This window comes from Bison bison, unplaced genomic scaffold (assembly GCF_000754665.1).
Source record: "Bison bison bison isolate TAMUID 2011002044 unplaced genomic scaffold, Bison_UMD1.0 scf7180017864163, whole genome shotgun sequence".
NCBI classification, from domain to species: Eukaryota; Metazoa; Chordata; class Mammalia; order Artiodactyla; family Bovidae; genus Bison; species Bison bison.
The window spans coordinates 8298106-8322143 of record NW_011494735.1 but is presented as its reverse complement, the minus strand read 5'-3'; the positions used below and the strand labels follow the sequence as shown (position 1 = coordinate 8322143).

The 24038-nt window shown below is 40.2% G+C and overlaps 1 protein-coding gene across 2 annotated transcripts in view; it reads right to left on the bottom strand.

The window, feature by feature from the left end:
• The window catches only part of WIF1 (WNT inhibitory factor 1), a 92355-nt gene that overhangs the window by 34597 nt on the left and 33720 nt on the right, over nt 1-24038 (bottom strand). For both annotated transcript variants that reach the window (XM_010841580.1, XM_010841581.1), the window contains exon 3: nt 1476-1584. In XM_010841580.1, coding sequence (XP_010839882.1) covers nt 1476-1584 — 109 coding nt within the window. The remainder of the gene's footprint in view (nt 1-1475; nt 1585-24038) is intronic.

Genomic DNA, 24038 nt, shown 5'->3' with positions numbered 1-24038 from the left:
AAAGATGGTAACAGTAACCCTGTATACGAGACAGCAAGAGAGACAGGATGTATAGAACAGTCTTTTGGACTCTGTGGGAGAGGGAGAGGGTGGGATGATTTGGGAGAATGGCATTGAAATATGTATAATATCATATATGAAATGAGTCACCAGTCCAGGTTCGATGCAGGATACTGGATGCTTGGGGCTGGTGCACTGGGACAACCCAGAGGGATGGTATGGGGAGGGAGGAGGGAGGAGGGTTCAGGATGGGGAACACATGTATACCTGTGGCAGATTCATTTTGATATATGGCAAAACCAATATAATATCATAAAGTTAAATAAAATAAAATTAAAAATATATTTTTTTCAAAAAAAAAAAATAATGTGATGAACTTTAAGATTCTGCTACACACATTAATCCAACAAGTGTTTTTTGAATGCCCATTCTGTGCAGGGCCTTATATTGACAGTCGTGGTGTATTGACCATCTATTACTTTAAAAAAGAATGGTTACTGTGATATTTTTAGTATGCAAACCCTAAAAACAATCTACATAACATACAATAAGGGAACATAAATTATGGTATGTTCATAAAATAGAATATTATAAGCACATTAAGAACTTTCGGAAAAATCTGCAATGACATGGGAAAATGCTTATGTTAAAATGTTAAAAGCCAGAAAAACATCATGTAAAAACAATATATAATATTACTACAATTATGTAAAAAAAATAGACTCAAGGCAGAAGGAAATATTGGAACATGTTAACATAAGAGATCTCTGTATTTTTCTAAAAGTCATAAAACCTGGGCTCTAGTTTCAGCTCTGCCACTTACTACTAATATATGACTTTGGGAAAGTCAGTTAAACCTCACAAGCCTCGATTTTCTAATTTTTAAAATGGAGATGTAATTTAAGCCTTGACTCTCTCCCAGAACATGAATTAGATAATGTAAGAATTGGTGCTTTGTAAGCTGAAAAGTTCTAAATACCTAACTGCATACTATACTTTCTAAGCAAAGAAGGATGATTAGGTCTGAAAGACTGAACCCTTTTCTCCCACTTTTGCATTTCTCTTCTCTGCTTCGAATTCCTATTTAATACAATGTTCATTTAGGGGAAATTTTTCTTGATTTATCCCATTCCCTCTCAATCACTTAGTTTGTATCTTTGCCACACTTATATGCATTACATTAATTAGCACTTGTTGGCCAAGTATATTTCATACAGTGACTTTCTTTTTTTAATCTGAAATCATTTATGAACTGAATTTTTAGGAAATTCTAAAACTTCCATTTCTTCACGCCTATCCTAATCTTTTGTCCAAAGGAAATTGGGACATAACAACTGATTTGCCCTAAAATCAATAGCTGTCTTCAAGAAAACATCCTGTAATCTCTCTGATGGATGACATTTGGATCTAAAATAGTATTCCCACCACTATTATATTTTAAGCATAAACCTTTCTCTGAGGCAAAGACCACCCACCTGATGCCTTGTGAGGCACTGTTCCCAGAAGAGGGACATTGACAGTTGGGTCTGCCATGATGCCTTTATCCAAGGAGCGCAAGGACAGGAATTCATAGAAGTATTCTGCCTACAACAAAAGGCATTGACAATCAGTACCATGGAAACCACAGAGAGTGGGAAGGCACTTCTCAATTCATCATCCCTCTGATGGAATACTGACATTTTTCACCATCAGAATTCTGGAACACACGACACCTATAATATTGTATAGGCGTAACTCTCTCTTCTGGGTTTTAGAACTCTAGAATTAGACTGCTTGGAGAGAAGTGATTCTTCCAAAACATTAATAACACATATCCAAGATATTTACAAGGTAGCCTTTTAGCTTAAAAGGATTGAGAAAAATGCTCTGAAGGAAATAGTTGATGTCAAAACAATCTTCAACTAGCCCTTATAAAATCCATCTGTTTCTTGGGTCATTCTTTAATTCTTTTCAAATGTGAAGTGACTTTTTTGATCAGAATTCGGAAAGACATAATAAATAAGTGATAACAAAAGCAAAAACCTAAGTGCAAAAGAAGATATGAAAGTCCAAAATTTAATGATCTTGGTGTTAACATTTATTTTTCAGTATCATTTCCTTTGGAAGGTTTATATAATCTTGGTGTTAACATTTATTTTTCAGTATCATTTCCTTTGGAAGGTTTATATAACATCTCAATTTAATTATGGAGAGAAAAAGTCTAAAAATGTAAAAACCACCTCTGCAATATGACAATAAGCCATAAAACTTTACATTGTAAACATTTTCACTTTCCCACTGAATCTAGTTGAGAAGTTGATTCTTGTTACTTGAATGGCCACAAACTACTGATAGTAGTAATGTATAATCTCACTGTAGAGCTTTGATGCTTAACTGATTCTCATCTGGGTTATTAAAGGGACTTGTAATGGAAACAATGTGTTCTTGCTTAGGAATAAAGAACAATCAATAAATCATACAGATACCAAAATAAAAGTTAGGCAGACTAAGTGGTTCTGCAGTTATCTGCAGAGATATCCAGAATTTGGATTGGTTAATTAAGCTGATTACATAAACATGGGCTAGGAAGAGGTTTTAAAAATACAGCCTTTCTTACATGCAGTATAAAAAATTTACATGCATTATAAAATTTATTTTCAAACATGGAAGATATAAGAGATACATGGTAGACTGATACACCTTTCTGCTTTAAGTCACAATATCAATGTATTAGGCATTAAGAACTTCATGAGTAAAATAATGTAAAAGGTTAATCTTAGAAGGTAATCTGTAGGGATACTGTCACACCTGTCTCAAGCTGAAAAGCGCTTCAAGGTTTTACCAGGTCAAAAAGAGCACCTTCATTAACCAAAATTCCACTGCAACTGTTTCTTTGACTTGTGGCAATGGTTCCATAAGACCACTGTGAAGGGTTTCCTGGGTGGGTAAAAATGTTGTGTGAATTAATTTTACTAAATTCATTCATTAGGAGGGCCTTGAGGATAAAGAGTCATCAAGAGTTAATTCCTACCCTGTTTAAGGGAAGGCAGAGAATTGCAAGAAGTCTGATGAAAGGAGTATCATCAGGAAAGGTCATTCAATTGAATGAATCCCTTTGAAAGCAAGAACATTAATTATGTCCCTTCAAGAAAACCAATGATTATTAAAAGTGAGCTACATCTTAGATGGCATTTCATGAATTCAAGTGTTTTAAATGACTTCTACAAGCTGTACTTCCCTCTACACTTTACTAGATAATATTTATCATTTCACATTTTGTTCTAAAACATATCTTGGTTGGCATTATAAAGGATTTGGTGCTGTATGCCTTTATAGTTAGTAACTTTTGGTTATTTATATTACCAAATACAGTAATAATAACTAGCAACAATAAAACATCACTCACGAATGGCATACTACAAGCCAAGACTTACTCGAAATATTTGTATTTGTAGTACATTTAACATTGGAAAAGGGTTGAGTGAACAGAGTGCAAATATGTTGAAAATAAAACAATTCAGTTTTATTGAAAATAAAACAGTTTGAAGCTATATTGCTTCAAATACCGCAAGTTATCATTTGTTGCTCCATAATTATACCTTTGAGCTTTATCACATTATACACTAAATCTATGTTTATGTGGATGATATATTTTAAAATTGCATTTATAAAAACAAATGTAATTTCAGCAAGTTTTAAAAATTATTTTTTGGGTTAATAAGAAAAAGGATGAAAGATGAGAGATGAAGATTAAAGAGAATGACTGCATAGGATTGATGATAACTGATTTTTTGCCTTTTCTCTCTCTCCCAAATTTTCTACATATGGTTCCATGCCTTTCATAGTGAAATAAATACACTAATTTAACAACAGACATAAATCATATACCCTGCTTTCAGTTCTGTGTGGCTGATGATAATCACCAGCTCTACTTGTATAAATCTCTGATCATAGACGAAATATTCTTCTTAGGCTTCTATTTAGCATGGCTGTGCTCAGGTAACAATGTATTCAAATCTCTTGCTCTTCTTCCTGAAACTGTGCTTCAAGAAAACAACACTCAGTATCTAAGCAGCTTCTAAATGTCTCTTTCAGAAGCTTTTGATGATGTTCACCCAATGTGGGACAGAAAGAATTTCACCCAGTCCAAAAACGTAACTTCCTAGAGCCTTTGGGTCTCCTGTTATTATCGTTTCATAACAAACAAACAAACACAACCTTTGCCAGTTTTTAATTTTTTTTTAAAATTATCATTTGGCATGCTTCAAGTCTTAGTTATGGCATATGGGGTCTTCGTTGTATCCTGCAGGATCTTTCCCCGTGGCCTGTGGTCTCTCTTGTTGTGACGGGCAGGCTCAGTAGTCGCAGCACGTGGGATCTAGAACATACAGGCTCTGTAGTTGTGGCACACAGGCTTAGTTGCCCTGTGGTGTGTGGGATTTTAGTTCCCTGACCAGGGATTGAACCCGAGACCCCTGTATTGCAAGGGAGACTGTTAACCACTGGACTGCCAGGAAAGTCCCTCCTGTTGCTGTTTTTCAGTATGATCATGTAAGGTGGGTTGGGAAGCATGAATGTGCTATATTCAGTCCCAGAGAGTTTATAATTTGCGTTGGCATGACCTCACTGCAGGATGTAGCTGGGTTTAATGAACTCATCTGGCCAACCAATACTCTGATCTTATCAATCACAAATTTCACAGTAGGGTGACCCTTTGATTTCTCTGAGAATCAGTAAACATCATGGCTTTTCTGCTACAATCCTAAGACTGTATCACAAAGCAGGAACTGGTTAAAATGGCTTCTTCTTTGGATTTTATCAGCAAAAGACAGTTGCCAGAGAAACCCATTTTTATTTGTTTGGCTTTCTTTTTAGAGATATTGATGCTCTAATCTCTAAAATAAACAATTTTCTTCATATATGGTATATTTGTTTTTAAAAGAAGTTTATGTCCACTGCCTTCTTAAAAACTCTAAGTTGAAAATCACTTAGAAATTGACCAATTCTTTGATAGTGAAACAGACTTCTTTCAAAGTTTCACTGTCATTATAAAGCAATCTATCCAAACCACCAATACCATATAAATGTTTTTACAAATAAATCATCATCACCATGAAGTAGAGATGAAATAAATTCCTCATTTAAATTAAGGGCTTAAACACTCCCCTCAAAGTCATAGAGAATGGTTGATGAAATAAGTGATAGATTTATTAATGTTATAACTCCTAGATAGGACTTTCTGCTTTTACTTTATTTATAATATAATAACTATTCTTAGTCCCAAACTCTCTCCTGGAAAAACTTATTTGGGGGGCAAATAAAACCTAAATTCTATGCCAAAGGGAACAGAGAGCTAGCTTTAAAGTTTGGGAACAAGTCTTACAAATTTCAGATTTATTACTAAGATAAAAGGAGCCCAGAGTATGAACTGTAATAGGGAGGTAGCATGCTGGAGAGCATAAAACCTCTATTAGGAAAAAGTACATTTTGTTACACTCAGTGACACTAGTGGAAACTCAGGTAGAGGTAACCAGGGTGCTTATTTAGGAATCACATGAAAAGATTGCCTTGTACTCAAACAAAGAATGGGTCTATTCAGAAGAATAATTCACTTCTAAATTAAGTTGCTGAGAAATCTTGCTGGCCTGGTTTGCCACACAGTAAATTTTCTTTTCATACAGAAGTATAAAAGACACCCAAATATTATCAAGGAAGGAGTGCTGGAGCCCATTTAACTTGCTTCCAAGCAACTTGGCTGAATATTCAGGTTGTTCCTTCCAGAAGAGATGAAGACATCATTTAAAATACAAATGGGACAACTCAGAAGGCCTTCACTCTGGCACTCTTTTTTGAGTAGACATAGAGAAAGGAAGCAGAGAATTGCATTAACCATTGGAGGGAATGGAGAGAATCCAGTATTTCTTTTTTACCTTTGAAGTTCTGAGTTTATGGTGTACACTTAATCTAATAAGCACAATAATTGCAGGAACCTCTGAGTTAAGAATCAAAGGTTCTTCATAAAACCATGGTTCTCAAACCCCTTTCAACTTCACGTATTATGATGTTGGCCTAAGCATTCACGGGAAAATACTAAAACAGTAAAGACATCGTATCTGCCCCCCCTAAAATTTTAAGTAATTCAAAAATATAGAATATAGTGCTGTAAAGTTTGCAATTTTACAAATAATTTTTGCTAAGTGTTTACTATACTCCAGTCACCGTTCATTTAATTCTCACAAAAACCTACTACTATTATAGCATTCAAGTATGTTCCGATTAGCCAGGCCCTGAGCATGAGAATTACTAAAGGAATATAAAATAGCTCCTATACAGTATGTGAAAGGCAAGAAGAAATCTACTAAAATAAGAAAGGAAAATAGTTCAATGTTGAAGTTCCAAACAAAACGAATAAGCATGCCTAATGCTTCAAATAATCTGACGCCTGAATGTCTAGACCCCAAAATTGCCAGATCTCGCATTCTTCCTCAGCATTCTTCTTGTCACCTCTCTGCAAAATTTCATCCTTCAGATTCACAACTCGTTGTCCCTGGATTCTGTGACAGTCTGCTGATTCTTCTCCCACATCTTGCTTTTCCTGCATTTCCTTATTAAGGCTCCTGTCAGCTCAAAATCTCAGAAAAATCATTAGGACCCAAGCCTCAGCTCTTCAATCTTTATATTCTGCCATAAAACTCCTGCACTTTCAAGACTGAACTTTTTCCTCCCGAGCAACGAGCTGCGCGGTGTGAATAGTTCACAGCACCTCACGGCCATGCTTGGGCACACAGAGCCTCATTCATCACCTGCCCAAAACAGCTTCCCCACCTGATTTCTTAATTCCTGTTGACAGAATTATTATTTTTTCATGACAAAGGTACTGAACCTCAGAGTTGTCATTTCTTGCCTCTTCCGATAGCCAGACACCAAAATCTTATCGTTTGTCTCTCCATAATCTCTTTTGAGTCTGTCTCTTCCATTCCCATTGCTTCCATCTTAACTCAGACTTTATTTCCTCAAGGTGGCATTACTGTAAAATTTCTGAAATATCCTCCCTCCCTGCCTCTTTAATGCCATAACAAAAACTAATATATCTAACTGAAACATCACTTTTTTTTAACATCACTTTCTTATTAAAGTCGGAGAAGGCAATGGCACCCCACTCCAGTACTCTTGCCTGGAAAATCCCATGGATGGAGGAGCCTGGTAGGCTGCAGTGCATGGGGTCGCGAAGAGTCGGACACGACTGAGCAACTTCCCTTTCCCTTTTATTAAAGTATAATTTACAATATTGTGTTGTCTTCAGGTGTATCATATAGTGATTCAGTATTTTTGAAGATTATATTCCATAATAGGCTATTACAAGATAGTGGGTATAATTATCAGTGCTATCCAGTATATCTTTGTTGCTCATCTATTTTATATAGATTTATATTTCTTAATTCTATACTCCTAATTTTTTCTTGGGGATGGTCTTGATCCCTGTCTCCTGTACAATGTCACGAACCTCCATCCATAGTTCATCAGGCATTCTATCAGATCTAGTCCCTTAAATCTATTTCTCACTTCCACCGTATAATCATAAGGGATTTGATTGAGATCATACCTGAATTATCTAGTGGTCTTCCCCACTTTCTTCAATTTAAGTCTGAATTTTGGCAATAAGGAGTTCATGATCTGACTATGCCAAAGCCTTTGACTGTGTGGATCACAATAAATTGTGGAAAATTCTGAAAGAGATGGGAATACCAGACCACCTGACCTGCCTCTTGAGAAACCTATATGCAGGTCAGGAAGGAACAGTTAGAACTGGACATGGAACAACAGAGTGGTTCCAAATAGGAAAAGGAGTACGTCAAGGCTGTATATTGTCACCCTGCTTATTTAACTTACGTGCAGAGTACATCATGAGAAATGCTGGTCTGGAGGAAGCACAAGCTGGAATCAGGATTGCCAGGAAAAATATCAATAACCTCAGATATGCAGATGACACCACCCTTTATGGCAGAAAGTAAAGAGCTAAAGAGCCTCTTGATGAAAGTGAAAGAGGAGAGTGAAAAAGTTGGCTTAAAACTCAACATTCAGAAAACTAAGATCATGGCATCTGGTCCCATCACTTCATGGCAAATAGATGGGGAAACAGTGGCTGACTTTATTTTTTTGGGCTCCAAAATCACTGCAGATGGTGACTGCAGCCATGAAATTAAAAGACGCTTACTCCTTGGAAGGAAAGCTATGACCAACCTAGACAGCATATTAAAAAGCAGAGACATTACTTTGCCAACAAAGGTCCGTCTAGTCAAGGCTATGGTTTTTCCAGTGGTCACATATAGATGTGAGAGTTGGACTGTGAAGAAAGCTGAGCACAGAAGAATTGATGCTTTTGAACTGTGGTGTTGGAGAAGACTCTTGAGAGTCCCCTGGACTGCAAGGAGATCCAACCAATCCTCTTAAAGGAAATGCATCCTGAATATTCATTGGAAGGACTGATGTTGAAGCTCAAACTCCAATACTTTGGCCACCTGATGCAAAGAGCTGACTCATTTGAAAAGACCCTGATGTTGGGAAAGATTGCAGGCAGGAGGAGAAGGGGATGACAGAGGATGAGATGGCTGGATGGCATCACCGACTCAGTGGACATGAATTTGGGTAAACTCCGGGAGTTGGTGATGGACAGGGAGGCCTGGAGTGCTGCGGTTCATGGGGTTACAGGGAGTCAGACACAACTGAGCGACTGAACTGAACTGAAACTCCTAATTTGCCTTTCCCTAATCCCCTCTGCCTTTTAGTAATCACAAGTTTGTTTTCTCTATCTGTGAGTCTGTTTCGGTTTTGGACATAAATTTTCCCTGATGGCTCAGATGGTAAAGAATCCACATACAATACAGGAAACCTGAATTTGATCCCTGGGTTGGGAAGATCCTCTGGAGAAGGGAATGGCAACCCACCCCAGTATTCTTGCCTGGAGAATTCTATGGACAGAGGAGGCGAGGGCTACAGTCCACGAGGTCACAAAGAGTTAGACATGACTGAGTGATTAACACTTACTTGTATTATTTTTTCAGATTCCACATATAAGTGGTATCATATAGCATTTTTCTTTTCTTCTCACTTCACTAAGCATAACATTCTCTAGATCCATCCATGTTGCTGCAGATGGCAGTAGCTCTTTCTTTTTTATGGTGGAGTAATATTCCATTGTGTTAGTTGCTCAGTTGTGTCTGACTCTTTGTGACCCCCATGAACTGTAGCCTGCCAGGCTCCTTTGTCTGTGGAATTCTCCAGGCAAGAATACTGAGGTGGGTCAGCCATTGCCTTCTTCAGGGGATCTTCTCGACCCAGGGATCAAACCCAGGGATCAAACCCAGGTCTCCTGCATTGCAGGCAGATTCTTTACCATCTGAGCCACCAAGGAAGCCCTGGATTTAGAAAAGGCAGAGGAACCAGAGATCAAGTTGTCAATATCTGTTGGATCTTAGAAAAAGCAAGGGAATTCCAGAAAAATATCTGCTTCATTGACTATACTAAAGCCTTTGACTATGTGGATCACAACAAACTGTGGAATACTCTTCCACTGGGAATACCAGACCACCTTACCTGTCTTCTGTGAAACCTGTATGCAAGTCAAGAAGCAACAGTTAGAACTGGACATGGAACAATGGACTGTTTCAAAATTGGGAAAGGAGTACATCAAGGCTGTATATTGTCATCCTGCTTATTTAACTTCTATACAGAGTACATCATGTGAAATGCCAGGCTGGAGAAATCACAAGTTAGTATCAAAATTGCCAGAAGAAATACCAACAACCTCAGATATGCAGATGATACCACTCTAATGGCAGAAAGTGAAGAGGAACTAAAAAGCTGTTGTTGAACGTGAAAGAGGAGAGTGAAAACCTGGCTTAAAACTCAACATCAAAAAACAAAGATTATGGAATCTGGTCCCATCACTTCACAGTAAATAGACAGGGAAAAATGGAAACAGTGACAGACTTTATTTTCTTGGGCTCCAAAATCACTGTGGACAGAGACAGCAGCCAGGAAATTAAAAGATGCTTGCTCCTTGGAAGAAAAGCTAAGACAAACCTAGAGAGTGTATTAAAAAGCAGAGACATTTTGCCAACAAAGGTCTGTATAGTCAAAGCTACAGTTTTACCAGTAGTCTTGTACAGATGTGAGGGTCAGACCATAAGGAAGGCTGAGCACTAAAGAAGTGATGCTTTCAAATCGTGCTGCTGGAGAAGACTCTTGATAGCAAGAGTCCCTTGGATAGCAAGGAGATCAAACCAGTCAATCCTAAAGGAAATCAATCCTGAATATTCATTGGAAGGACTGATGCTGAAGCTAAAGTTCCAATACTTTGGCCTCCTTATGAGAAGAGCAGATTCACTGGTAAGGAGCTTGATGCTGGGAAAGATTGAGGGCAGGCGGAGAAGGGGGTGACAGAGGACGAGATGGTGGGATGGCATCACCGAGTCAATGGACATGCTGCTGCTGCTGCTGCTAAGTCGCTTCAGTCGTGTCCGACCCTGTGCGACCCCATAGACAGCAGCCCACCAGGCTCCTCTGTCCCTGGGATTCTCCAGGCAAGAATACTGGAGTGGGTTGCCATTTCCTTCTCCAGTGTATGAGAGTGAAAAGTAAAAGTGAAGTTGCTCAGTCGTGTCTGACTCTTCGCGACCCCATGGACTGTAGCCTACCAGGCTCCTCTGTCCATGGGATTTTCTAGGCAAGAGTACTGGAGTGGGGTGCCATTGCCTTCTCCAGTCAATGGACATGAGTTTGGACAAACTCTGGGAAATGGTGAAGGACAGGGAATCCTGCTGTGCTGCAGTCCATGGGGTCACAAAGAGTCAGATGTGACTGAGCGACTGAATGACAACAGTATTCCGTTGTATGTATGTACCACATCTTTATTTACTCCTCTGCTGGACATCTAGGTTACTTTCATGTCCTGGCTATTGTAAACAGTGCTGCTATGAACACAGGGGTGCATGTATCTTTTTGACCTAGTATCACTTTTGTCACATCACCATTCCCCTGTTTCTCCTTATCTCCAGGATAAGGCCTTTAGCCTGTTTGAATGCTCTCCAAAATTTGGCTCCATGTTTCTCTTATTTTTTAATATTCCTCAACAGGGACATGCTGCTGGAGCTCAACTGGCCTACTTTGAACATACCAGAGCCATGCCTGTATTCCAGTGTTTTCACTTACACTGACTCGTGTGTGTGTGTGTGTGTGTGCGCGCGCTAAGTTGCTTCAGTCGTGTCTGACTCTTTGCAAGTCAGACTGTAGCCCACCAGGCTCCTCTAACTGTAGGACTTCCCAGGCAAGAATACTGGAGTGGTTGCCATGCTCTTCTCCAGAGGATCTTCCTGACCCAGGGATCAAGCCTGCGTCTCCTGCAGCTCCTGCACTGCAGGTGGATTCTTTACTGCTGAGCCACTGGGAAGCCCATACTGACCTGTGATAGGACTTAAACCAATTTGGCCCTTAAACATGTACCACCATATATTATTAAGAAATTTTTCACATGGGTATATCATGTATTCTCATGTACATCTTGGATTCTTTGTGTTAAGAATGGGATTACATTTTTTTTCCGGCACTCTACTGGAGATTCACTCAGCCTTTAAATATTTGCTGAATGAATGAATGACCTACCAGGAAGCATTCAGATGTGTAAGCCCAGTGCATCCAGAACACTCTGTTGTGGTGAAGTGGCATTAGCCTCTGATTCTACTGACAAGCAGCAGCTTCTGTGTTTTGGCAATTGGTAAATTACTTTTACGGGTCAGAAGAGTCTCTTTTATTTTGCTGTCTGGCCAGTCACCCCAGCATACATAGAGAATAGTGAAGGTTTTGGAAGAAAAGATCAAACAAACATTGACATTTGATAGCCAGCCAGTCTGGGCATAGTTTGTAACTGTTTCATGCTTGTTTAGGGACAAAACCTTGGCAATCAGGCTCCCAGAAAGAATACAAGCAAATAATATAAACAAGGTCTAGTTCTAAAACATGACTTTATCCAGTGCTCTTCTGGTTCATATTTTCTACTTGGGTCTCTCCTATAAGTTACATATGTATAATGATAAAGACAAGTAATTTGTATAAGTTTTAAAGTTAATTAAATTTGTGAAATTCACTCAGTTGTGTCCGACTCTTTGCGACCCCATGGACTATACAGGCCATGGAATTCTCCAGGCCAGAATCCTGGAGTGGGTAGCCTATCCCTTGGCCAGTGAATCTTCCTGACCCAGGAATTGAACCAGGGTCTCATGCATTGCAGGCAGATTCTTTATCAATTGAGCTACCAAATTTGTAAAGTTGTATAAATGTACATAAACTATGTGTTCTGTAAATTACAATATGCAATTGCAATGTCACTAAAATATCAACAATGACTTTTTTCCTGCTTTCTTTTGAAGGCCCTAAGAGGAATTTGCTTCAAAAACAAAAAGAAAAAGCACCTTCTCATGCAGGGTAGTTATTTCCTCATGTCGCTGGCTTGGATGAAATTGACACTGAGATTAACAAGGCTTAAAGAGAGAATTTCAATTTGCCTAGTTCTTCTATTCTAGTAATCATTTTTTATACACCCTAGACTAGACCACAGTCAGTGGACCGGTTGAGGGAGTGAAGTTATTGGAATATAATGGTAATACTAAAAGTTAAAGTCCAAGTAAACACACCCGGGACCACAAGAGTTTTGTAAACTAAAACTGGCAGGAGATCACACGGTTTGGCTTCACATGCATCTGAAATATCTAAGACATTTTCCATTTTTTCCTCCTAGGGTTTGGAACTATCCTTGCTCATGCAAACCAAAAACAGACCTGGTTATCCGACAAATCCCTGGCTAGTCACTCTCTTTTAAGAGTCCTAAAGATAGGAAAGCAATGCAATAGAGAATTAAATTGCTATTTTGTATTAGATAAAACCAAAAGTTAGGATTGTTTATTTTTTTTTAATGTATTTTATGTGGGAGAGTTAAAGAGTTGACTCATTGGAGAAGACTCTGATGCTGGGAGGGATTGGGGGCAGGAGGAGAAGGGGACGACAGAGGGGACGGATGGCATCACTGACTCGATGGACGTGAGTCTGAGTGAACTCCGGGAGTTGGTGATGGACAGGGAGGCCTGGCGTGCTGCGATTCATGGGGGTGTGCTGCGATTCATGGGGTCGCAAAGAGTCGGACACGACTGAGCGACTGAACTGAACTGAACAAGGAAGTAGAAAAGCAAAGCATTAGACAATAAAAAAGGTTTTCTTAAGTTCTTTTGAAGACTGAAAAAATGGATATCAGCGTAAAGACCATGTCCAGCTTCCCTGGTGGCTCAGTCAGTAGAAAGAATATGCCTGCAATGCAGGAGACCTAGGTTCGATCCCTGGGTCGGGAATATTCCCTGGAGAAGAAAATGGCATCCCACTCCAGCATTCTTGCCTGGGAAATCCCACAGTCAGAGAAGCCTCCCAGGCTATGGTCCATGGGGTTGCAAGAGTTGGACACAATTTAGTGATTAAACCACCACCACTAGCACAGTAGACCATGTAGGCTCTAAAGAAAATCCTGTTCAGCACACATTCATCAGACTCCCAAAATTTTCCTTGGAAAGAGCAATGGAGGTGAGGTAAGAAATAGATGGGTCCCCAGACTGAACAGCTGGTCTTTGTCAAGTGAAATAAAATTGAAGATTTGTTCTTATTCAGACACTCGAAGGACAAAGCTAATGGCAGAAGCTGAGCTCTGCTAAAGAGATAAGATGACCTTTCCTGAGGTCAAGGAAAACTTCCCTGTCTTGCACATGTGCAGGAAGGCTCCTTGGGGGTTAAAAAAGGAGGGGTCACCACCCATAATAAGTGTGGACATACTCCAACAGGCCTCTGCAGGGGGACCGTCTTAGCAAAAGGTTGCACACGTGTATTGAGCAGGGTCTATGAATCAGTCAGGTGTAAGGAAAAAATCTAATTGGCCAAAAGTAAACAAAGACCCAGAAGTACTATCCTATATACATGATTTAAATAACTTCTTTACCGTGTCCCTTTTTAGAGAGGATGCCCATATGCTTTCTCTCTGGGTCTGCATCTCTGCCTAGCTTCTGACGTAGCTGTGCTTCTCATTCAGGATGCCCACACTCCTCTCTGGGTGTGTATTTCTGCCTTGCTTCTGTCTTAAACAAACTGCTTCTGTGCTCTCACATGTTACACTGTCTCTGATGACAAACTCTGTGCCTGTTTTTACAGTTTTTGCCTCTATGAAACATTCTTGCTTTCAAAGGAGGTAAGAGCCAGGGAAACTTTGCCTCTAGCCCCTCGTGGCCTAGCAGCTAGGATTCCTGGTTTGTATCTAGGTTTCAACTCCTGGGCACTAAGATCCCACTTTAGGACTGTTCACTGCTGTCTTTCTGAGATCACAGGCAGCAGTGGGGCCTCTGACCTCGAGGCTTCTGGGACAAGTACCTCCTTCTTAGAATAATCTTGCCCTGATTCAAACATTTGCAAAGTTATGGATCACTGCCAACCTAAAAATTAGGCCCTAAGAAGGAGGATTGTTTGGGGCAATATTGAGTGGGGTAAGGTAAGGAACATCATTCCAAGAGGTGCAGATGGCACTTTGGAGACTAGGGACAGTCTATAAGTATGGGGGGGAAAACCATGTGGAGGAACTCAGGAGCACAGCTACAATTTCTCCCAAGTACTAAGACAGAAAAGTTATTGGAGACCCTGGGAGGGCTAATAAAGCAGTCTGAATGGTCTTAGAGGAGATGGGAGAGGGAGGGTTCAGTTCTAACAAAGAAAAAGGAATACTTTTTCTATTTTTCCCTCCACATCTCAGGATTTATATTTGAATATATTTTTGTTAAAGCTTCAGAAGCATCACTGGGTATTCATGCATTGGCTAGGGTGGGGGAGAATGTACTAAGAGTTATTTCTTTAATAATTATTTAAAAACTGAGCAATCACACTTAGACCTCATTTATTCTTCATCAGCATCTCGTCTCCTTGTTCTCTCCTTCACACAATTCACATGGCAGTGTATTTCAGCACATCACATTTTGGGGGGACATAATGACACTTACAAAATGTACCAATAAATTTGGGTAGTACATATACATATACTTCCCTGGTGGCTCAGACAGTAAAGCGTCTGTCTACAATGCGGGAGACCTGAGTTCGATCCCTGGGTCTGGAAGTTCCCTGGAGAAGGAAAAGGCAACTCACTCCAGTACTCTTGCCTAGAAAATCCCATGGACAGAGGAGCCTGGTGGCCATGGGGTCGCAAAGAGTCGGACACGACTGAGCGACTTCACTTTCACTTATACATAGCAAAGTCAATATTGTGTTTCTTCCAGAGTTCTTTATAATATATAGTTATCTCTAGAGGTATACACGGAGAAGGCGATGACACCCCACTCCAGTACTGTTGCCTGGAAAATCCCATGGGCGGAGGAGCCTGGTGGGCTGCAGTCCATGGGGTTGCGAAGAGTTGGACACGACTAAGTGACTTCACTTTCACTTTTCACTTTCATGCATTGGAGAAGGAAATGGCAACCCACTCCAGTGTTCTTGCCTGGAGAATCCCAGGGACGGGGGAGCCTGGTGGGCTGCCGTCTATGGGGTCGCACAGAGTTGGACACGACTGAAGAGACTTAGCAGCAGCAGCAGAGGTATACATATTTCATTCTATTGATAAAAAGCGCTAAAATTTTTAATGGGCTTAGAAATATTGGGAGATATTGTCAATGATGGCTTATCCCATATTTAATATCAGGTCTTATTTTTCTTAGTTTCAGCTTCAGGTAATTTTCTTCAATTATTTAATATATTTTTCTTGAATCCACATGGACAGTATTAACTTCTTTGATAAAAATCATAAAAACCAGACTTTCCCCCTTAACTTTAAGTTTTAAAAAAGATGCATCAAACTACCTTGGTAACGGCTGTGAGATAGGCCTTAATTTGACTGCTTTATTCATATAATTTCAATTTCATATACTAGAATACTATGTGACAAGATATCTTCCAATGCCCAGTTGTTCTGTTCCTACCTAAGAGCCAAACAGAAAAAAAAAAAAAAAATGTAACCTCATAATTAGATTCACAGAGGCCAAAATTTACAGAACTAGTTGAGTAATCAGTTCAGTTCAGTTCAGTGGCTCAGTCGTGTCTGACTTTTTCTGACCCCATGGACTGCAGCACGCCAGGCCTCCCTGTCCATCACCAACTCCCAGAGCTTGCTCAAATTCATGTCCATCAAGTTGGTGATGCCATCTAACCATCTCATCCTCTGTCTTCCCCTTCTTTACCTGCCTTCAATCTTTCCCAGCATCAGGGTCTTTTCCAGTGAGTCAGTTCTTCACATCAGGTGGCCAAACTATTGGAGTTTCAGCTTTAGCATCAGTCCTTCCAATGAATATTCAGGACTGATTGCCTTTAGGATGGACTGGTTGGATCTCCTAGGAGTCCAAGGGGCTCTCAAGAGTCTTCTCCAACACCATAGTTCCAAAGCATCAATTCTTCGGTGCTCAGCTTTCTTTATAGTCCAACTCTCACATCCATACATGACCATTGGAAAAACTATAGCCTTGACTAGACGGACCTTTGTTGGCAAAGTAATGTCTCTGCTTTTTAATATGCTGTCTAGGTTGGTCATAGCTTTTCTTCCAAGGAGCAAGCATCTTTTAATTTCATGGCTATAGTCACCATCTGCAGTGATTTTGGAGCCCCCCAAAATAAAGTTTGTCACTGTTTCCATTGTTTCCCCATCTATTTGCCATGAAATGATGGGACCAGATGCCATAATCTTAGTTTTCTGAGTGTTGAGTTTTTTTTTTTTTTTTTGAATGTTGAGTTTTAAGCCAACTTTTTCACTCTCCTCTTTCACTTTTATCAAAAGGCTCTTTAGTTCTTTTTCACTTTCTGCCATAAGAATGGTGTTACCTGCATATCTGAGGTTATTGATATTTCTCCTGGCAATCTTGATTCTGGCTTGTACTTAATCCAGCCCAGCATTTCCCATGATGTACTCTGCATATAAGTGAAATAAACAGGGTGACAATATACAGCCTTGATGTACTCCTTTCCTGATTTGGAACCAGTCTGTTGTTCCATGTCTAGTTCTAACTGTTGCTTCTTGACCTGCATACAGATTTCTCAGGAGGCTTCTTGACCTGCATACAGATTTCTCAGGAGGTGGTCTGATATTCCCATCTCTTTAAGAATTTTCCAGTTTATTGTGATCCACACAGTCAAAGGCTTTGGCATAGTCAATAAAGCAAAAGTAGATGTTTTTCTGGAACCTTCTTGCTTTTTCGACGATCCAACGGATGTTGGCAATTTGATCTTTGGTTCCTCTGCCTTTTCTAAATCCAGCTTGAACATCTGGAAGTTCACAGTTCATGTACTGTTGAAGCCTGGCTTGGAGAATTTTGAACATTACTTTGCTAGTATGTGAGATGAGTGCAATTGTGTGGTAGTTTGAGCATTCTTTGGCATTGCTTTCTTTGGGATTGGAATGAAAACTGACCTTTTCCAGTCCTGTGGCCACTACTGAGTTTTACAAATTTGCTGGCATCTTGAGTGAAGCACTTTCACAGCATCATCTTTTAGGATTTGAAATAGCTCAACTGGAATTCTATCACCTCCACTAGCTTTGTTCATAGTGATGATTCCTAAGGCCCACTTGACTTCGCACTCCAGAATGTCTGACTCTAGCTCAGTGACCACACCATCATGGTTATCTGTGTCATTAAGATCTTTTTTACATAGTTCTTCTGTGTAGTGTTGCCACCTCTTCTTAATATCTTCAGCTTCTGTTAGGTCCCTACCATTTCTGTCCTTTATTGAGCCCATCTTTGCATGAAATGTTCCCTTGGTATCTCTAATTTTCTTGAAGAGATCACTAGTCTTTCCCATTCTATTGTTTTCCTGTATTTCTTTGCATTGTTCACTTAAGAAAGCTTTCTTATCTCTCCTTGCCATTCTTTGGAACTCTGCATTCAGATGGGTATATCTTTCCTTTTCTCCCTTGCCTTTTGCGTCTCTTCTTTTCACTATTTGTAAGGCCTCTTCAGAAAACCATTTTGCCTTTTTGTATTTCTTTTTCTTAGGGATGGTCTTGATCACTGCCTCCTGTACAATGTCAGAAACCTCCATCCATAGCTCTTCAGGCACTCTGTCTATCAGATCTAGTCCCTTTAATCTATTTGTCACTTCCATTGTATAATCGTAAGGGATTTGATTTAGGTCATACCTGAATGGTCAGTGGTTTTCCCTACTTTCTTCAATTTAAGTTTGCATTTGGCAATACAGAGTTCATGATCTGAGCCATATAATCTGAGTCAGTTCCTGGTCTTATTTTTGCTGAAAGATAAGACGCTGAAAGATAAGACACTGAAAGATGAACTCCCTAGGTCGGTAGTGCCCAATATGCTCCTGGAGAAGAGTGGAGAAATAACTCCAGAAAGAATGAAGAGATGGAGCCAAAGCAAAAAAAAAAAAAAACAAAAAACATGATGTTGTAAAGAACAATACTGCATAGGAACCTAGAATGTTAGGTCCATGAATCAAGGTAAATTGGAGGTGACCAAACAGGAGATGGCAAGAGTGAACATCGACATTTTAGGAATCAGTGAACTAAAATGGACTGGAATGGGTGAATTTAACTCAGATGACCTTTATATCTACCACTGTGGGCAAGAATCCCTTAGAAGAAATGGCATAGCCCTCAAGAGAGTCCAAAATGCAGTATTTGGATACAATCTCAAAAATGACAGAACGGTCTCTGTTCGTCTCCAAGGCAAACCATTCAATGTCACATTAATCCAAGTCTGTGCCCTGACCAGTAATGCTGAAGAAGCTGAAGTTGAACGGTTCTATGAAGACCTACAAGACCTTCTAGAACTAACACCCAAAAAAGATGTCCTTTTCATTATAGGGTACTGGAATGCAAAAGTAGAAAGTTAAGAACTACCTGGAGTAACAGGCAAGTTTGACCTTGGAGTACAAAATGAAGCAGGGCAAAGGCTAATAGAGTTTTGCCAAGAGAACACACTGGTCATAGCAAATACCCTCTTCCAACAGCACAAGAGAAGACTCTACACATGCATATCACCAGATGGTCAATACTGAAATCAGACTGATTACATTATTTGCAGCCAAACCTGGAGAAGCTCTATATAGTCGAGTAACAGTCACCACTATAAATGTTTTTTATACTTCAGGAAAAACCATTGCCTAGAACATGTAACACAATTAGCCTTTCTAATTTTCTAGGCTCCTCTGGATATTTGCTATTTTAAATTGTTACTCATACATACACCAATCATCCCTCTTCAAGAAACAGAATCAAAGGAATTTCCTGGAGAATACTGATGCTGACAATCCATAGTCTGAGGACTGGCTCAATCTATGTGGCCAACTCCAGTAGTATCCAAGGACCCCTGAGCAATTCTTTTAAACATCTCTTCTCCTACACACAATTCCATAGACTCCTCGAAGTCCTCTGCCCGTTCCTACTGTCTTCACTCAACTGATGACAATATCTTATCCACAAGACTGTTAGACAGGAATACTCTCCACTTTCCTCCATCCATCTACAAACAGGCACACCCACATTCCATCTTGCTTCCTTCCCACATCCTGAGTCTGGCAGCATCGATAATGTCATCTTCTCTCATTTATATTAATGTAATGAAAAGGTTAAAAACCCAACCCTGTCTCTACCAGGCTATCTTTCTTCCTTCCTGTCATTATGATGCTGCCAGAGGAGGCTATACTCATGGGCTTGGTTTTCTTGCCCATCAGTCTTCTGCTCACTACAATATGGCTTTTGCCCTCATTACTAACAACATGCTTTCTTAAAAGATCACTGATGACTTCCAAATTGTTAAATCCATTGAGAGCTGGACCTTGCTCCTTGGAAGAAAAGCTATGACAAACCTAGGCAGCATATTAAAAAGCAGAGACATCACTTTGCTGATAAAGGTCTGTATAGTCAGAGCTATGGCTTTTCTAGTAATCATGTACAGATGTGAGAGTTGGACCATAAAGAAGGCTGAGCACTGAAGAATTGATGCTTTTGAACTGCGGTCCTGAGAAGACTCTTGATGGTCCCTTGAACAGCAAGGAGATCGAACCAGTCAAACCTAAAGGAAATCAACCCTGAATATTCACTGGAAGGACTGATGCTGAAGCTTCAATACTTTGGCTACTTGATGTGAAGAGCCGACTTATTGGAAAACAACCTGATGCTGGGAAAGACTGAGTGCAGGAGAAGCGGGTGATAGAGGATAACATGGTTGCATGGCATCCAAATCAATGATATAAGTTTGCACAAACTCTGGGAGATAGGGAAGGACAGGGAAGCCTGGCGTGGTGCAGTCTATGGGGTCACAAAGAGTCCAACAACAATTAGTGACTGAACAAACAAAAATATTCTCTTAAATGTTTTTTATTACAATCAATTTCTCTTTCTCTCTTTCTCTCTCTCTCTTTTTTTTTTTTTTTGACCTATACATTACAACACTTTCTCTTCTCTCTCTCTTTCTCTGATGTCTTTCACTATGACCTTCACATACTTCTCCTTTTATAACTGCACCTGACAAAGAGTTCAGATGTGGGCCCAGACACCATTAGAGAATCCATAGCTTTTGTGTTTCCATAAATATGACTGTTTTTCTGGGGAGAGTAGACCCTAGCTTTTATCACATTCTTAAAGGAGTCCATGACTCAAAAAAAAGGGTTAAGAATCACTGCCTTCAAGGTGAATGTTTCCAGGATACAACTTCTGGGCTCCTCTTCCTGCTTTTGCTCTCTTCTTGGGGTATCTTATCTGTTTCTCTGTCTTCAACTTACACCTATGTTTCTGTGATCTCCACATTTTTATCTCCAGTTTTTACCCTTCTTCTGAGTTCTAGATTCATATCAACAACTATCTACAAGACAGCTCCCCTTGGACTTAACATGTTTGAACCAAACTCATTATCTTCCCAAAGAACCTCTTCACTTTTATTTCTTAAGATAGCAACCAGTCCATAACCAATTGTCCAACCTATAAATGTGTTAGTCTTTATAAACTATTCTTTCACCAATCACCTCCACAAATCCTCATTGATTTTTCAGATCTATCCCTTTCTTTTCCTTCCCACTGTTACTACCAAAATTCAGACACTTCTCACCCATGCTGCTGTGATTGTCCCTGACCTCTCTCTCTATTAGTTAATGACTCCCAGATTTATCCCCTCCAATCCACATTATCATCCAGTTTTTTCCTCTTTCATGCCAGCTGGACCACATCACTGTTCCCACTTAAAACTCTTAATGATTTCTGATGACAAGGCGGAGTTCAGTTACAGCTTTACATCAGGCTCTGCCCACAAGCTCTTCTCTCATGTCTTCCCTCACAAGGCTTTGATCCAGTGACAGCAAGTTTTGAGTCCATTAAGCTGCCATGCTTTCACACAAACCCTGCTCCCTTCTCTATGTTTGAAATGTTTACCACCTGCCTTGTTGGATATGACTGAGCGACTGAGCATGCACACTTTTGTCTACCAAGCAAACTTTGACTTAACCTTCCAGACTCAGGTAAAATGTCACCTCTTTGGTAAAACTTTTCCATTCCAGATGAATCTTTCCTGTACTTTCCCTTATCTTTACTATTGTATTTATACTAACAATCTATTTACTTGACTTCCCACTCTCCTCTGTGGCAAGAACTTTGTCTATTGTCTATTTTTATTTGAATCCCCAGTGACTAATATTATGTTGGCCAAAAAGTTCATCTGGAGTTTTTCAAAACATCTTACAGAAAAACCCAAATGAACCTTTTGGCCAACTCAATATATATTTTTGTGGCTCAAAAACTATTCTTATTTGAATCCCCAGTGACTAATATATTTTTGTGGCTCAAAAGCTTAGGTCCAATTAGTTATATCCTTAAAAAAAATAGGTAAATCATGTCTTACTATGTCTAGTCCAAGTCATGAAATTTCTGATTTTAAAGGAAACAGAAGCCCCAGTATACTTGTGAAGCTTTGACTGAGAGAGGTAGACGGGGATTCCAATCACAACTTAGCAGGAAAGGGTGACAGTGAGGCCACCAGCTACACTGGTTCTGAGCCTACTCTCCATGGAGACAGCTTCTGCTGCTGCTAAGTCGCTTCAGTCGTGTCCCACTCTGTGTGACCTCATAGACGGCAGCCCACCAGGCTCCCCCGTCCCTGGGATTCTCCAGGCAAGAACACTGGAGTGGGTTGCCATTTCCTTCTCCAGTGCATGAAAGTGAAAAGTGAAAGTGAAGTTGCTCAGTCGTGTCTGACCCTCAGTGACTCCATGGACTGCAGCCTACCAGGCCCCTCCGTCCATGGGATTTTCCAGGCAAGAGTATTGGAGTGGGGTGCCATTGCCTTCTCCAATGGAGATGGCTAGCAGTCCAAATAATATCATCCAGAGGCAGGCGTGAATTTGGGCTACAGTCAGACCAACTTGGGAGAAGGCAATGGCACCCCACTCCAGTACTCTTGCTTGGAAAATCCCATGGACGGAAGGGCCTGGTAGGCTGCAGTCCATGGGGTCGCTAAGAGTCGGACGAGACTGAGTGACTTGACTTTCACTTTTCACTTTCATGCACTGGAGAAGGAAATGGCAACCTACTCCAGTGTTCTTGCCTGGAGAATCCCAGGAATGGGGGAGCCTGGTTGGCTGCCGTCTATGGTGTCGCACAGAATCGGACATGAGAATCGACTTAGCAGCCGCCGCAGCAGCAGACCAACTTGGCTTGAATTCTCATCCCAGTGCTTACTAGCTGGCCTTGGGCAAAGTCTTAGCCTCTTATTCTTTCAACCCGTATTCCTGAGTGTGCCAGGCACCGGGCATTGTGTATGCCTCCAGTGCCGAGGTACAAAACCAGTATTTGTCCTTATGGAGTTTGCAGGCTAGAAGGGAGTTGATGAAATAATTAAGACTGTGATAAAGTACTTCAGAGTAGAAGTGTGTAGTGCTTTGAGAATATGTAATTTGACTTAGCTGGGCTTCCCAGGTGGCACTAGTGGTAAAGAAGGCATGGCAACCCACTCCAGTATTCTCGCCTGGAGAATCCCATGGAAGAAGAGCCTGGCAGGCTGCAGTCCAGAGGGTTGCACAGAGTGGGACACGACTGAAGAGACTTAGCACGTACACACAGGGGGTCAAGAAAGGCTTGCCTGACTTCTGCCGCATAAGTGGAAGTTAAACAGCTGAAAGAGGGAACAGCGCTTTCGGCAGTGGAAAGGCCAGGTGAGGAAGCTCTGACAGAACTTTGGCAAGCATGAGGAACCGGAGGGAGGGCCAGCCCCTGCTTCACAGCAGTTGCAAGGATTAAAATAAGTACCATGTGTAAAGTAGGTAGCCAATGTTGGCACATAGTAAGCATTCAACAAATATTAGGATTATGCAAGTCCCTTATTGATGGGGTGTGGCAGCAAAAGTTTCTAAACAGTGGGAGAACCCACAGGTAGAAAGAAGCAGTCTGGAGGTTTCTGGATGGTTGGGGTGGGAGGAATGAAATCAAACCATCCTGAAGGACATCAGCCATGAGCTGAGGTGACAGAAGAGTTCAAAAGGGAAGCAGTGGCTGAGAAAATAGTCTAAAAACTTTTCCCTTTTTTTGCTTTTTGCAGACATGCATTTACAGTCCATGTTATCATACATGGCAAAATTGCAATTACCTTATTTCTTTAGCTTAAAAACAAGTTAGAAATGCTTATCAAAGTATTAATTTAGATATGGTTAAAATAGGATGTTTTATATTTTATGTGATGTTTACCACAATAAAATTTTTTTAACTTTTTTCCTACAAATTATAGTATATCTGTAAAATGGAATATTATGTTTCTATTTAACACACTAAGGTATAGCTACAAAAAATATTAATTTAGAAGACAGAAGAGCAAGTGAAACTACACCACAAAGATGTAATCTACAAAATCTAGGTTATGGGAACCTCTATAGGCCAAAAACCTAGTCTCCTCAACAAAGATTTGAAGCAATTTAAAAAGGGAGAGCAATGAAGGGCAAACACAGAT